The sequence below is a fragment of the Eublepharis macularius genome, chromosome 10, assembly GCF_028583425.1.
Source record: "Eublepharis macularius isolate TG4126 chromosome 10, MPM_Emac_v1.0, whole genome shotgun sequence".
NCBI classification, from domain to species: domain Eukaryota; kingdom Metazoa; phylum Chordata; class Lepidosauria; order Squamata; family Eublepharidae; genus Eublepharis; species Eublepharis macularius.
In genome coordinates, this window is record NC_072799.1 from 90,493,231 (window position 1) to 90,506,528 (window position 13,298).

Here is a 13,298-nt window from a genome sequence, read left to right on the forward strand (position 1 = left end):
GGTCAAAGATACCAAAAACAGTTATTTATTTATACCCCACCTTTCTGTTCAAAGAACACCTAAGGCAGCTTACAAATATCCTATTATAATACAATACAAACTCAAATAACCAGCCATTAATCAGCCAAACAGTACCAGTGTTTTTTACAGGTTGCATATAGGGGTGGAAACGCTCAGCTTCAATGGCAAGGCCTTTCTCCCCAGGTGAAAGGCAGCCGTGGCTTGCGATTCTTCCTCAAGGCTTGAGATGCTGGGGGTGGGACTGGCAGGTAGAAATAGGCACACATGTCATCTCTTATCCGACCAATGTAAGATCTAAAAGATAAAACACAATTTTAAAGAATCCCAAAGTGCTTTCGGAAAGATTAGAAAGGCTCGTGCAAAGCAAGTCTGAGAGATTCAGGGGTCTTTGTGGTGTGGATACCTAGGCCATTTCCAGACGGCTTACCTGCCTCCGGAACGTCGCGCCATCTTGCGGGGAAAACGCGATATTTCGCGTTTTCCCCGCAAGATGGCGCGACGTTCCGGAGGCAGGTAAGCCGTCTGGAAACGGCCCTAATATGGACTCAGTTCCATGCAACCCCAGAAACTTCTAATCGGTCACTTTGTATGGTATGACATGAATTCCCTTCTGACCCTAGAAGAAATTTCCCCCTGAAATAAGCATCAAACAGTGTTCTGTTTAGAGCATCCAGCGATTTGTTTGGGAATCCATTCAACTATTGAAAATCTTCTCTTTCAAGGATGGAACAGTGAGAAACTAAAGCAAATTGAATTTTGTTCAACGAATACCTCTTTGAGGTAAGGATCTGTGATATCCTCATACGGAGGCTACTCTTTCACTGCGCAGCTGACTTTTCCGCTGCACGGGGACCCGACCTTCCAGGCGCCTGGCTTTCATTAGTGGAGTTGGGAACACAGTCCCTTGCATCACCCTGAACAGATACCTGGAATATAAAAAGGGGATGGGGCATAGGAAATAAACTGGGTCAGCATGTGTTCTGTGTGACTCTTTGAGTATGTGGCCTTGTGAAAATGTGCTATCCTGAGTCAAGGGGAAAAGAATTCTGTATCCATTCTGACTGTAACTACCATTCATCCCAACATTGCCAATTGTGCGGAAATCAACCAAGGACTGATCGTCGGAGAATGACATGAGGATTCTGACTGGAGGTAATTATGCATTCATTTACGTTTTTAGCTACATGAAAAAAACACAAGTGGTTAAAACCACATGGAGGGTATGTGCGATGTAGTGCTCTTATTTATTTGTTCATTAAATTTTTCCTTCTCCATCCTCCAAGAGCTTAAGGGTGAAGTGCATAGGTACCTCTTCTATTTTATTCTCACAAGAACCATGTGATATATTATGTCTGGTCCAAAGTTACCAAGTGAGTTTCATGGTACTGTCGGGGTTTTTTTGTATGCAGGAACATTCAATAATGTTAGCGCCCCCCCCCACACGCACACTCCACAGTCTGAAGTAATATCAAAGCTCAACATATCAAGTGTTGGGAGTTGACACTGAGAAGTTCAGCTCTCCAGCTCAGTGTCGATCCTCAGCGGATGGCCTTTGCCAGATCACTTTTTGCTAAGCCACAACACTGGCTATATGAACCGAATGCCACGTCAAACCAGTAGGGTGAAACTCCCCAAACTACTGCCAAACTAACCGTGCAATCCTACACTCTTACACCTGTCTAACTCCACCATAGGGCTTAAGAGACCAACAGTGCAGTCCTAAACAAAGATCAAGATGTGTTTGTCTGTCTGTAGCAGCAGAAAAGAGCAAGAGTCCAGTAGCACCTATAAGACTAACAAAATTTGTGGTAGGGTATGAGCTTTCATGAGTCACTTCTCACTTCTTCAGATATCTGAAGCCCAGGATCTGCCAAGCTGTGACTCACCCTATCATAAATTTTGTTAGTCTTATAGATGCCACTGGACTCTTGCTCTTTTCTAATCCTAAACAAAGTGAACGTTTGTCAAAGGGCTTATACGAATTTAACTCTTTTTAGGTTTGCGCCGTAAAAAGCTTTCCGAACTCACCATTCAGCTTTAAAAATGTATTTGACGTGATGTGGAGCTTTAGCAGTATATCGGGGACCCTTCTCTGAAATATTGGTAGAGCTTTCACTGAGGTGGTTAAACCAGCGTCAGATTACATGGAGGGGCTCACAGGATGGAAGGCCCCTCCTTGACACTGGTTTTCTGCATGGAGGTTTGTTTGGAGGACCATTCAGTGGTGTGAGGCACTCCCTCCTCAGCACACGCCTGAAGTAATACCAAAACAAAGTCCCAGATTTACCACGTCAGTGGACAAAGAATGAACACTTTATGTAAGTCTTTCCACATGGTGGTTTTGAATCATGAGTATGGTGAACCTTTAGTTCCCCATGTTTGTCAGGTTAATTTGGGGGTATAATAGTTATATCCAGGGCTTTTTTTCTGGGAAAAGAGGTGATGGAACTCAGTGGGTTGTCCTCGGGGAAAATGGTCACATGGCCGGTGGCCCCGCCCCCTGATCTCCAGACAGAGGGGAGTTGAGATTGCCCTCCGCGCAGCAGCGCGGAGGGCAATCTAAACTCCCCTCTGTCTGGAGATCAGGGGGCGGGGCCACCGGCCATGTGACCATTTTCAAGAGGTGCCGGAACTCCGTTCCACTGCGTTCCTGCTGAAAAAAAGCCCTGGCTATATCCACACAGGAACACAATAGTCTGGTATCTATTAAGGAATAATAAGGAATAAAGAAGAATACAGACGCAAAAGTTTCAGGCATGGCACCTGCAGAGCCTCTCGTGACAGAGGCTAGAGCTGGCTCTTACACCACAGCTGCCCATTTTAATGAGGCCTGGACAGGAATATTTCAGTGTGGACTGTGTCCTAGCCTATATGTATTCTGGAAGCCTATAATTTCCACCCTCCCCTCTTTACTCCTCATTGGAGATAATGTTGCTTAAAGCAACCAAATATCTACAAAAAGATGTCCTAAACATTATCTTCCTTTATTATAAAAATCCTGCCACGTAGCAATTCAAAATGTTTTGGACAGCTGTTGTTTCTCATAAAATGTACTCATAAAAAATTTTTTCTCTAAATTTGAGTATGGTTGACTCTGCTTTTTAATTTGTTTTGGTCTATGTTGTGTTGGTCTGATTGAAACACGGAAGTCTGTTTTAACCAATGGAACAACTCTGGGGTATGTGATCTTGAAGCTTGCAACCTGAGAGTTCAGAAATTTTAAACACATTTTCCCATTTTATTTTATATATTTCAACACCCACAGTAAACCATTCTCTTCACACTGATACTGTGGTGTTACTGAAGACAACAGCTGCAATTCACCTACAATTTAGTGTCATTTGCTTCATATTCCTCAGACCGCACATTATAGTTACCTAAGATATGCAATAAATGTACACCTAAGACTGTAAAGTGTGACTGTGACAAGCATGTGTCTGAGAACACAAGTATTCTTAGCAGATAGCCAAGTTTGCTGTGAACACAAATCCCTGTTGAGTTTATACTCTGTGACCAACTCACATCTGTTGCTGTATAATATGTGAAACACAGACAAAAAGAAACATAGCATGCCAAAGAATTCTTGGTCTGAACTAGTAAAATACCTGGGGAAAAGAGCCACAAGGGTGGACATGATGCAAACCAGATAGAACCTTGGATTACTCAGGTGCTTCTGCACGATCCAGTAGGGATTGGCAGGTGGATTGCAGAGGACGCAGTTCGCGCCAAAAACCACAGCAAAGAAGAAATAGAGGACGATGCTTCCAACCATAACAGTCATGTATATCCAATTCTAAATTTTAAAAAAAGTGTACAAGAATATGCTTCCATGTGTGTGAAGAACAGAAAGGCAGAAATACAGGTTTAGACATTCCCCCCCCCCCCCGGCCCATAACTTATGGAATAAGCCAAGGGCTCCTTGGGCTTACGTGTTCCCTTTTCTCCTCTTGATAACGAAAGACCTGTGCTTTCCAGGAAAAATTGCAATGTCCAAACTTCAGACTGTGATTAATACTCTTACCCGCAAACCAGGAATAAACTGTAGTTTGGAATACTGGATTGTAAGGAAGAGAACAAAACCATAGTTTGTGTTTCAGACGTTACTACAATCCTGCAAAAGCCTAAGTCTTCCACCATTGAGGCACAGGCCCAAGGATTCTCCTTGCTTTGTTCCCACTGACTTTATGTGCAGACCAGGCTACACAGAGAAATACACCCTTTGTTCCAATATATTGGTCTCTTCGTGCCTCTAAACCACCAAATCTCTATGGGAGGATTCAGACAGCTAACCTTTGTCCATCCAAAAATAATTTATAAATTAAGCCTTAAAATTAATGAACTGCCTACTCACCACTGATTTACTTTCAATCAGAAGGTGCAGTAATATTATAAAGAAGATGGAAGTGTTGAGAGGTACCCCAAAAGAAAAGATGTCTATATCAGAACCAGCGTAAGTCTGCAAAGGAACAAAGATTATATATTTTTGCCTCTAGTTCCACGAAGGTATATAAAGCACTCTCTGTATTCCCACCCCCCTTATTAATATTTGAAGGATATTTAAGATTTAAAGTGAACAAGCTCATTACTTTTTAATTCCTTGAATGTTAGTTTTGTCAGTTTTAGGGTTTTACATTTTTTGTACCACTAACAGGAATACATACTAATATGGGGTCCAATCTTCTCCACTAAGAATGGCCCTTTCTTCCACTGTAAGGTGTCCTTCAATGATGCAAGAGAACTCCTACCCATGTGTAGGTTCAGTAGCTATATTTATGATATACTGATTTAATTCTAATGTAATATTATTAATGCAGCCTACTAATACCTCTCAGTTGATTCTCCCAGGACGAGGTTGACAGGACCCTGGGGGGGGGGGTTGTGAGGCCTTCTACTTCCCCCTTGGACTCTTGTCCGTCATGGTTGGTTAAAACCAGTGGTGACGAACTTTGAATTCTATTGGCGGAGTTTCATCAATCTATCTTTGAGTTCTGGTATTTTTCCTGGAGCATTAAAAGAGGCAGTGGTAAAACCTCTCCTGAAGAAGCCATCTTTGTATTCCACCGACCCAACCAGTTACCATCCAGTATCAAATCTCCTATTCCTGGGTAAGGTGACTGAGCGGACGGTGGCTGAACAAGTGTAGGTATTCTTGGAGGGCTTCTCTGTCCTGGATCCATTTCAGTCCAGCTTCCACCCTGTCCATGGGATGGAGACGGCACTGGTTGCCCTCACAGATGACTTTTGCCGGCAACTGGACCAAGGTGGGTCAGCACTACTGGTGTTATTAGATATGATGGCAGCATTTGACATGGCCGATTATGACCTGCCTTGCCGATGTGGGGATATGTGAGACTGCCTTGCAGTGGCTGATCTCTTTGCTCCACCGTCGGGAACAGCGGGCGGCCCATGGGGAGTAGATGTCACTGCACTACCCATTGGCATGTGGTGTCCCTCAGGGGGCGACTCTCTCACCAATGTTATTTAACATCTATATGCACCCCCTTGCCCAGTTGGCCTGTAGCTTTGGACTGAGTTGCCGTCAGTATGCTGATAACACCCAGTTGTATCTGTTGATGGACAGCCGGCCAGAGGCCGCCCTGGCCAGGGCTTTGGACGCTGTGACTGCGTGGATGAAACAGAGTTGACTGAAACTGAACCTCATGAAGACGGAGGTCCTGTATCTGGGCCGTGGGCTGTTGGGTTCAGGAATCCGGCTCTCAGCCCTAGACAGGGCACCTCTGATGCCTGTGTCAGTGGTGAGAAGTCTGAGGGTGATTCTGGGATGCCTCCTTATCAATGGAGCCCAGGTCACGTCAGCTGCCAGATCTGTATTCTTTTGTCTCTGGCAGGTCAGGCGGCGCGCTCCCTCTCTCTCTACCCACAACCTAGCTACAGTGATCCATGCAACAGCCCCTCCCGACTGGACTTCTGTGACTCACTCTATGCAGGCCTACCTTTGAGACTGACCTGCTGCAACTGGTTCAGGGACTCTGTTTAGGGCGCATATACAACCTGTGCTGCCCCAGCTGCACTGGCTTCTGGTTGAATTCTGGGCCAAGTTCAAGGTTCTTGTTTTAACCTTTAAAGTGCTTAGCGGACTGGGACCTTCATATCTGCGGGACCATCTTTCCCTGTATGTTCCCCGGCCGGGATGACATTCAGCTGAACATCATTTACTGGTGATCCCTGGACCCAAGGATGTTTGCCTGGCCTCAACCAGGGCTTGAGATTCGGGCCCTGTGGGACTTACTGCAATTCCGCTGGGCCTGTAAAACAGAGATGTTCCGCCAGGCCTATGGCTGTGGTTGAGGAGCTGGCGAACTATCCTGCTGGCCTCTTGCCGGGTCTGCTCTGCTTCTGCCGTTCTGCTCAGGTCTGCTGTATCTGCCCCACCGTAATTTGTGAATCGTAATTGTCTGTTCTTTGAAGCCGAATCTTGGAGGTCCTTTGGGGACTCGTGGGTTAATGTTTCACTGTTCATATTGTATTTTATAGTATTTTATTGCTGTTTTATGTATTTATGATATATTGATGTCTATGATATAACCCGCCCTGAGCCTGCTTGTAGGAAGGAGGGATATAAATCCAACCAACCAACCAACCAATCAATGTTTGTATGAGTTTTAACCCTTAATTTTAAAAAAGGTCCATATAGCACAGTACACCACACACTGCAAGACTTGCTGGTTTTTCATACACAAAATTCTAATGACTCTTCTTGTGAATGTGCGTGTGTGAAATGCTGTCAAATCACAGCCAACTTAGGTCATCCAGCTTCGCTTCTGAGATCTGGAGAGATGTTAGCCCAGGCCATCCAGGTCAGGGTCTTTTGTGAATACAGGGAAACTTTAAAGTGCATGGAAGTGGGGGGGAGGGAAGGGGGGGAATGGCTCTTTTTGATTTTTAAATCAAAGTAAGAAGAACAGAGACAATGGCAAGTGGTCAGAATGTACTTTCCAAGAACTTACCATGTAAGAGGTGAAAAAACAAGCCAGGCTTTGGTAAAAAGCATCTATCAGGTTGACCAAGAAGGCTGAAGATACATATGGCTGAAAAAGAAACATGGGAGAAACACGTCTTTGGCTTTAGGGAGCTACACATTTGAATAATTTAGAAACAGTGATAACTTCTGCTTGCTATGGCTATTGAACTTCCCAATAACAAAACAACATTTGATTTATATACTGCCCTTCAGGACAACTTAAATGCCACACTCAGAGTGGTTTACAAAATGTGTTATTATTATCCTCACGATAATCATTCTGTGACGCGGGTAGGGCTAAGAGAGCTCTGAGAGAGCTGTGACTGAACCAATGTCACCCAGGCGGAGGAGTGGGGAATCAAACCTGACACTCCAGATTAGAGTCCTGCTGCTCTTAACCACTGCACCAAACTGGCTTCCAAAAGCTATACTTAGAAGTCTTGTACATTGTAACTATTTAACACTTAGCTAGACCTTAGTCTTCAGTGAGACTGAGAGGCAATCCGCTGCATACCAAATAATGGACAAGAGACAAACCATGTCAAAAAAACCCAACACACAGCCTTTTAGTTGCAAAACCAGAACAAGAAATTCACCCAGCCATTTGCCTGCTTGCCAATAGAAACTGATTCGGTAACATTTTCTTTGCCCATTGTATTTTCAAGGAATCAACCTGGCAGCGTTACATATAATCAAGGGTCACATAACAGAGGCTTCTGAAATCTATGTCCGATATAGCCCCCTCCCATCTCTAAAGCTCATTTGCTGTGCCATATTGGCCAAATAGTTTCACCTCAATTTCTCTCTGTTTAGTTTTAATTTATCTAGTCTGGTGGCCTCCTGGAGATTTTCACATTGACTTTTACATCATGGCTGCCCTACCATTTAAAGTACAATGAGGCCCACATCTCTGCTGAGGCTTCCTTCCGTCCGAAACATAAGCAACAGCGGTTTACCTGGTCAGCCATCAACTGAATGCCTTGTGAATAACTTACACTACTCTTCTAAGGCCACCTTCATTCACTGCCTAGAGGCCCAGCGAACAATACTGCTTTTCATTTTGATGTCCTGGCCACGTGATTTTAACAAGGGAGTATATGTAAAAAAAAAAAATTCCGGTTCAACCATGGAGGAACAGGCATCAAAACAACAAGCAAGCCAGTCCAACTTTGAAGAAAAGAGTACCTCAGATTTCTGACTAGTTTTGTAAAGTTGTGGAAGGTGGAGAAGGATTTCTGCAGATATATCTTTGTCCAAAACACCATAAACGATGGGTGGTACTGATGTGAATAGAAGGTTGAAAAAAATCAGGCTCCAGTGGTCTGTCATGGGTATTCCTGAAAATCCATTGAAGAACTGGAACCAGAACAGGATGGCTACGTATGCCTGGGGAGATGAAAAGCAACAACGGGGTGGGTGGGGAGAGGAAAAGGGGCAAACAGGAATACTGAAATGTTGGACCTACCTTGAACATTTCTTCTTCAACGGGGACGAAGTCATCCCCTGGGCTGCTCCTCCTACTTATTCCAAGGCAGGGCTTAAACTAAGAGTCTCTCCACATAAGACATCTTACATGGGAAGGCTCAAGTGTAGGGAGATGCAATGTTAGCTGGGAAGCGTAGTTTAAAAAGACGGAACCGGTGGAGATTGCTCCTCAGAGAGTTTGTTAATTTCATCTTCGCCTTCCCAAAGGCTGTCTAGGGTAGTGAAGGGAGATGAAAGGGAAGATGAAATCAACAAACCCTCTGAGGATTGATCTCCGCCGGCTCTAGAGAGGTAAAACTGATAGCGCCTTTGGCTCTGTCTTTTTAAACTATGCTTCCCCGCTAACATTACGTCTCCCTACACTTGAGCATCCTCGTGTAAGATGTCTTGTGTAGAGACACTACAATTAATCTGAACTTTAAGAGGACCAGTAGGGGACAGGACTTCACCAATCCTGCCCAAAACTAAGCTCCATGGAAGAAAGCTGGAACATGAGGAAAACTAGACAATTAAGCAAACTTCCTTCTGTGGAGGGTACTTGTAAGATTATTGTGCTGGAATAGAAGCAGGGCTTTTTTTCAGGGGGAACGCAGGGGAACGGAGTTCCGGAACCTTTTGAAAAGGGTCACATGGTTGGTGGCCCCGCCCCCTGATCTCCAGACAGAGGGGAGTTGAGATTGCCCTCCGCGCCGCGGAGGAAGGAAGGAATCTGCAGAATCAGACAAGCATCGGGCTGAGAACACAGCATCTTCCGTGCACCTGCCGAGGCCTATTTCTAGCATATGGGAGACCTAAGACAAGGAGGCACCCAAACTCTGCCTTTTAGGATGCCTGTCCTCCCATTTCCCCCTCAGATTTCTCATGCTGATGAGCGGGAAATTGTCACGGCGCAAATCCCCTTGGGGCCAGGGGTCTCTTTCAAAGCACGATCAGGCAGGCATGGTTGAAAGGGCATTTGAGGGACACCTCTGAAGCCCTGCTGCAACCAGTCAAAGACAGTGAGAAAAGGCGGGAAGCCACTATTTATTTATTCATTTGTCATTCCCTATAGTTCCAAGGCGGCTGCAGGAAACTGAGCATACGACAGCATTCCCGTTACTTTGGGGAGGTAGCCCTGAGGGAGTCGCCACGGCTTTGAGCCGCCTGCCAAGGTGCTGAAGGGTCAAAAAGTGAGGCTTTCCCAACCACTCAGCTGGGCTGGGAGCAGCCGTGTCTGCTGACAACGGAGCGGGAGCTGATTCGGGAAGAGCAGGCAGGCTGGTTCCTGCTGAGGCCTCAGGGGGAGGGCCACGGAGACTTCTCAGACCTGTTGCAACCCAAGTGGGCAAATCAGGAGCCTCGGCCGGTACTGAGCACGGGTGGAGCTGTGTGTGTGTGTGTGTGTGTGTGTGTGTGTGAGAGAGAGAGAGAGAGAGAGAGAGAGAGAGAGAGAGAGAGAGAGAGAGAGAGAGAGAGAGAGTGAGTGAGTGAGTGAGTGAGTGAGAGAATCCTCGGGCATTCCTAGATGACGATGGTTTGGTCTGCTGCAGTTCTGAAGCGGTGTGTTCCAGAGATTACACCTGTAAAAGAGTGTGGCCTTCTTCCTCTTGGTCGCTACAGCCAGAAGCTTTAAAGCAGCCAAGGCAGTCAATGGTTTTTGAACTGCCTTTGGCATGGTTGACGGGGGGGGGGAAAACTCCTCTTTCTTCTTTTTGGACTACAAGGAGTTGCTGGCTAAGGGAGCCTTGCCTGGACAAGCAAGGGCAGCAGATTGGGAAGACCCACTGCCTAAGGGCCTTCTCCACCTTCCTTAGCCTAAGACCCGCCTTGTAGTGAGTAGGAGGAGTAACCCAGAGGAGGATGAGCCCCCCCCCCTCCACCAATGAAGGAGGAAAAAACATTCAGATAGTAGTCTAGAAGATGAAACACATTCTGAACATGCCAGTATTAAAAAATGGCATCCTCCCAACCTTAGAACAACAGTGAAGGAACTGTTTATTCATTAAAATATATATTTATACCCTGCTTTTTCCTTGTGGTTCAAGGTGGCTTACAATTCCAAAAATTAAAAACCCGTTTACCCTGCTCCTCAAGAAAATACCTGCAGTTTAAAACAAATTAAAAGCAGATGCAAACAAAACGAGGGGTTGCTAACTGATTTTTCAGTACGGAGCCCCTGTGATTGATTATTGACATATTTACGTAACTCGAGGAGCAGTCAGGGTGGTGTACAAACCAAAAAGAAGTCCTTTGGAAAAGCCACGACAATTCGCTCAGTTTAACTCAAGGTAGAAAGAAACTTGCGATGCTTGCTTGGAAACATATTCCAAGGTACTATTTTATTATTTATTTAACTTATAGACTGCCTCTCTGCCACATTAAGTGCTTGAGGTGGTTTATAGCAGATAAATGCAAGCATTAAAACCGATTAATGCAATATTAAAATATAAATACAAGCATTAGAAGCCAGTAACACAATAGAATGCAAACATTAAAACTCATCCATCTCAAAGAACAGAGCCCACACTGAAACCCGTGCAGAAATTGTTAGCTGCAGCCTCTAGCCATTCTGTGCTGGTGCAGATTGCTGTCAAGTCATAACCGACTTATAGGGGCCCCTTCTGGGGTTTTCCCAGCAAGAGACTAGCAGAGGTGGTTTGCCGTTGCCTGCCACTGCAACCCTGGTCTTCCTTGGAGGTCTCCCATCCCGTTACTAACCAAGGCCGACCCTGCTTAGCTTCTGAGGTCTGATGAGATCAGGCTCACCTGGGCTATCCAGGTCAGGGCCCAGCCATCGGGCACCCTGTGCATTAACAGCCCTCCCCTCCCCACTGCTCAAGAATTTCAAAAGGTGGTTTATTTTAGCGTGAGCCTGAGGGGAGCCAGTGTGCTGTTCTTTTGGGAAAGGACTGAGGACAACCCTGGTCAAATCCCCACTGATCTGGTGCTCTCACATAAGTTCAACTGGGACAAACTTTTTAAAGTTGTGATGCAACTTTTAAGAGTGGTTAGAGGGGCTGGCCTGTCTCAGACACACTCCCCCAACACGAAACTACAGGAAAGACCACTTTGACACACCGAGGCTTCTTATAAATGAAGCCGGATTGTCCCGACTCCTTATTAATGCTAACAGATTGCTTGCTTTTTTGGCACAGACCATTTTTAATTGATTATCAAATGCCTCTGGAGCAGTGATCCTCCACCTCAAACAGACGGGCTGAGGCCGTATCTGCTGCCAGAATCTGCTAGTCTGCTTGTCAGTGTTGCATTCCTGGGCCCACAGCAAAACACCCCAATTTCCACCATTCCTACCAGATTCTTGTAGAAAAAATAAAGGACCATGTTGGCCAGCCGAGAGTAACACCAGTGACCGTGAACAAGCAGCAGTTTGTTGAGGTGTCTGAACTGAGAAACTGCAAAGTCGCTGGCCATCACAGCCTGCAAACAAGCACAAAGGGGGTGAAATACACCAACCAGGTAGCGAGACGATGAAGCGCTACTTAACTCCCAGGTTACCTGCTCTTTCTCCTGCCCTGGGCTCACGAAAGCGACTGGTGCCGGTCATGAAGTGAGGCTCCATAAAGGCTTCTGTGCCCAACAGGCGTGGCCCTGTTTTACCCAACATCTAACTGTCTGCCTTTGTCTCGAGAAAAAAACTGTCATTTGAGTTATATCCTTTCAGTTCTTTCTCTTAGCCATCAGACCTCACTTATTACTTGATTAGTAAATAAAGAAGTAATGATCAATTAATCCACCCACCATCTTTCTGCCTTAATATCACATTCTCCATTATACCTCTGTCCCTTCCTCACTCTTCCTTCTTCCCTTCAAAATCCCCCCCCCAGTTAACAATCATTATAATAATCAGTTACATTACAATTCATTAAAGTATTAATTTCCATCTAAGTCTTATCCTTGGCCACTGTTTCATTCATGGGAGTAAGGTAACATGGCTACTGACGATGTCGCAATTGGAACCTGATTATAGTGATTCTGTTTCCTGTTTATAATTGCATGTTTTAATGGTATTTATTGTTGTTGTTAGCCACCTTGAGCCTGTTCGCAGGGAGGGCGGGATATAAATCCAATAAAATAAAATAAATTAAATAAATGGTGCATGAATTCCGGCCATTTCATTGCCTCTCAGACAGGGCCATATTAGGGTGACTAGGCCGAAGCCTAGGGGCCCCACAGGGACTAGGAGCCCATCAATTTTTTTGCTGAGGCACACCCCCACATAAATTACAATTAATTGATTCTCTTATATAACCTCTATTAATAAAATAATTAACTGCTTCCTTATTGAAGTGAAACAAATTGTCTCTTATATTAAAACAAAAAGAGTCCAGTAGCACCTTTAAGACTAACCAACTTTATTGTAGCAGAAGCTTTCGAGAATCACAGTTCTCTTCGTCAGATGCATGGAGGGCAAGAAGAAACTGGACAGATATAGAGGAGGAGTAGATGCAAACAGCTGCTTCTGATATGGATATCAGTTTGCTTCTGTTAAGGAAATCAGTTACTTCTGATAATGAGACAACCATTCATAGTCCCTATTCAGTCCCAGCCTAACTGAGCTGGGACTGAATAGGGACTATGAATGGTTGTCTCATTATCAGAAGTAACTGATTTCCTTAACAGAAGCAAACTGATATCCATATCAGAAGCAGCTGTTTGCATCTACTCCGCCCCCCCCTCCTCTATATCTGACCAGTTTCTTCTTGCCCTCCATGCATCTGACGAAGAGAACTGTGATTCTCAAAAGCTTATGCTACAATAAAGTTGGTTAGTCTTAAAGGTGCTACTGGACTCTTTTTGTTTTTGCTACTAC

At 45.0% G+C, this 13,298-nt stretch overlaps 1 protein-coding gene across 1 annotated transcript in view; it reads right to left on the reverse strand.

The window, feature by feature from the left end:
- Positions 1 to 2: 2 nt before the first annotated feature.
- Positions 3 to 13,298, reverse strand: part of ATP10D (ATPase phospholipid transporting 10D (putative)) — a 90,101-nt gene continuing 76,805 nt past the window's right edge. Inside the window, exons 18-24 of the mRNA XM_054989477.1 lie at positions 11,780 to 11,905; positions 8,189 to 8,389; positions 6,990 to 7,070; positions 4,373 to 4,477; positions 3,627 to 3,814; positions 793 to 947; positions 3 to 315 (exon numbers count right to left, since the gene is read on the reverse strand). Coding sequence (XP_054845452.1) covers positions 821 to 947; positions 3,627 to 3,814; positions 4,373 to 4,477; positions 6,990 to 7,070; positions 8,189 to 8,389; positions 11,780 to 11,905 — 828 coding nt within the window. The 3' untranslated portion in view covers positions 3 to 315; positions 793 to 820. The remainder of the gene's footprint in view (positions 316 to 792; positions 948 to 3,626; positions 3,815 to 4,372; positions 4,478 to 6,989; positions 7,071 to 8,188; positions 8,390 to 11,779; positions 11,906 to 13,298) is intronic.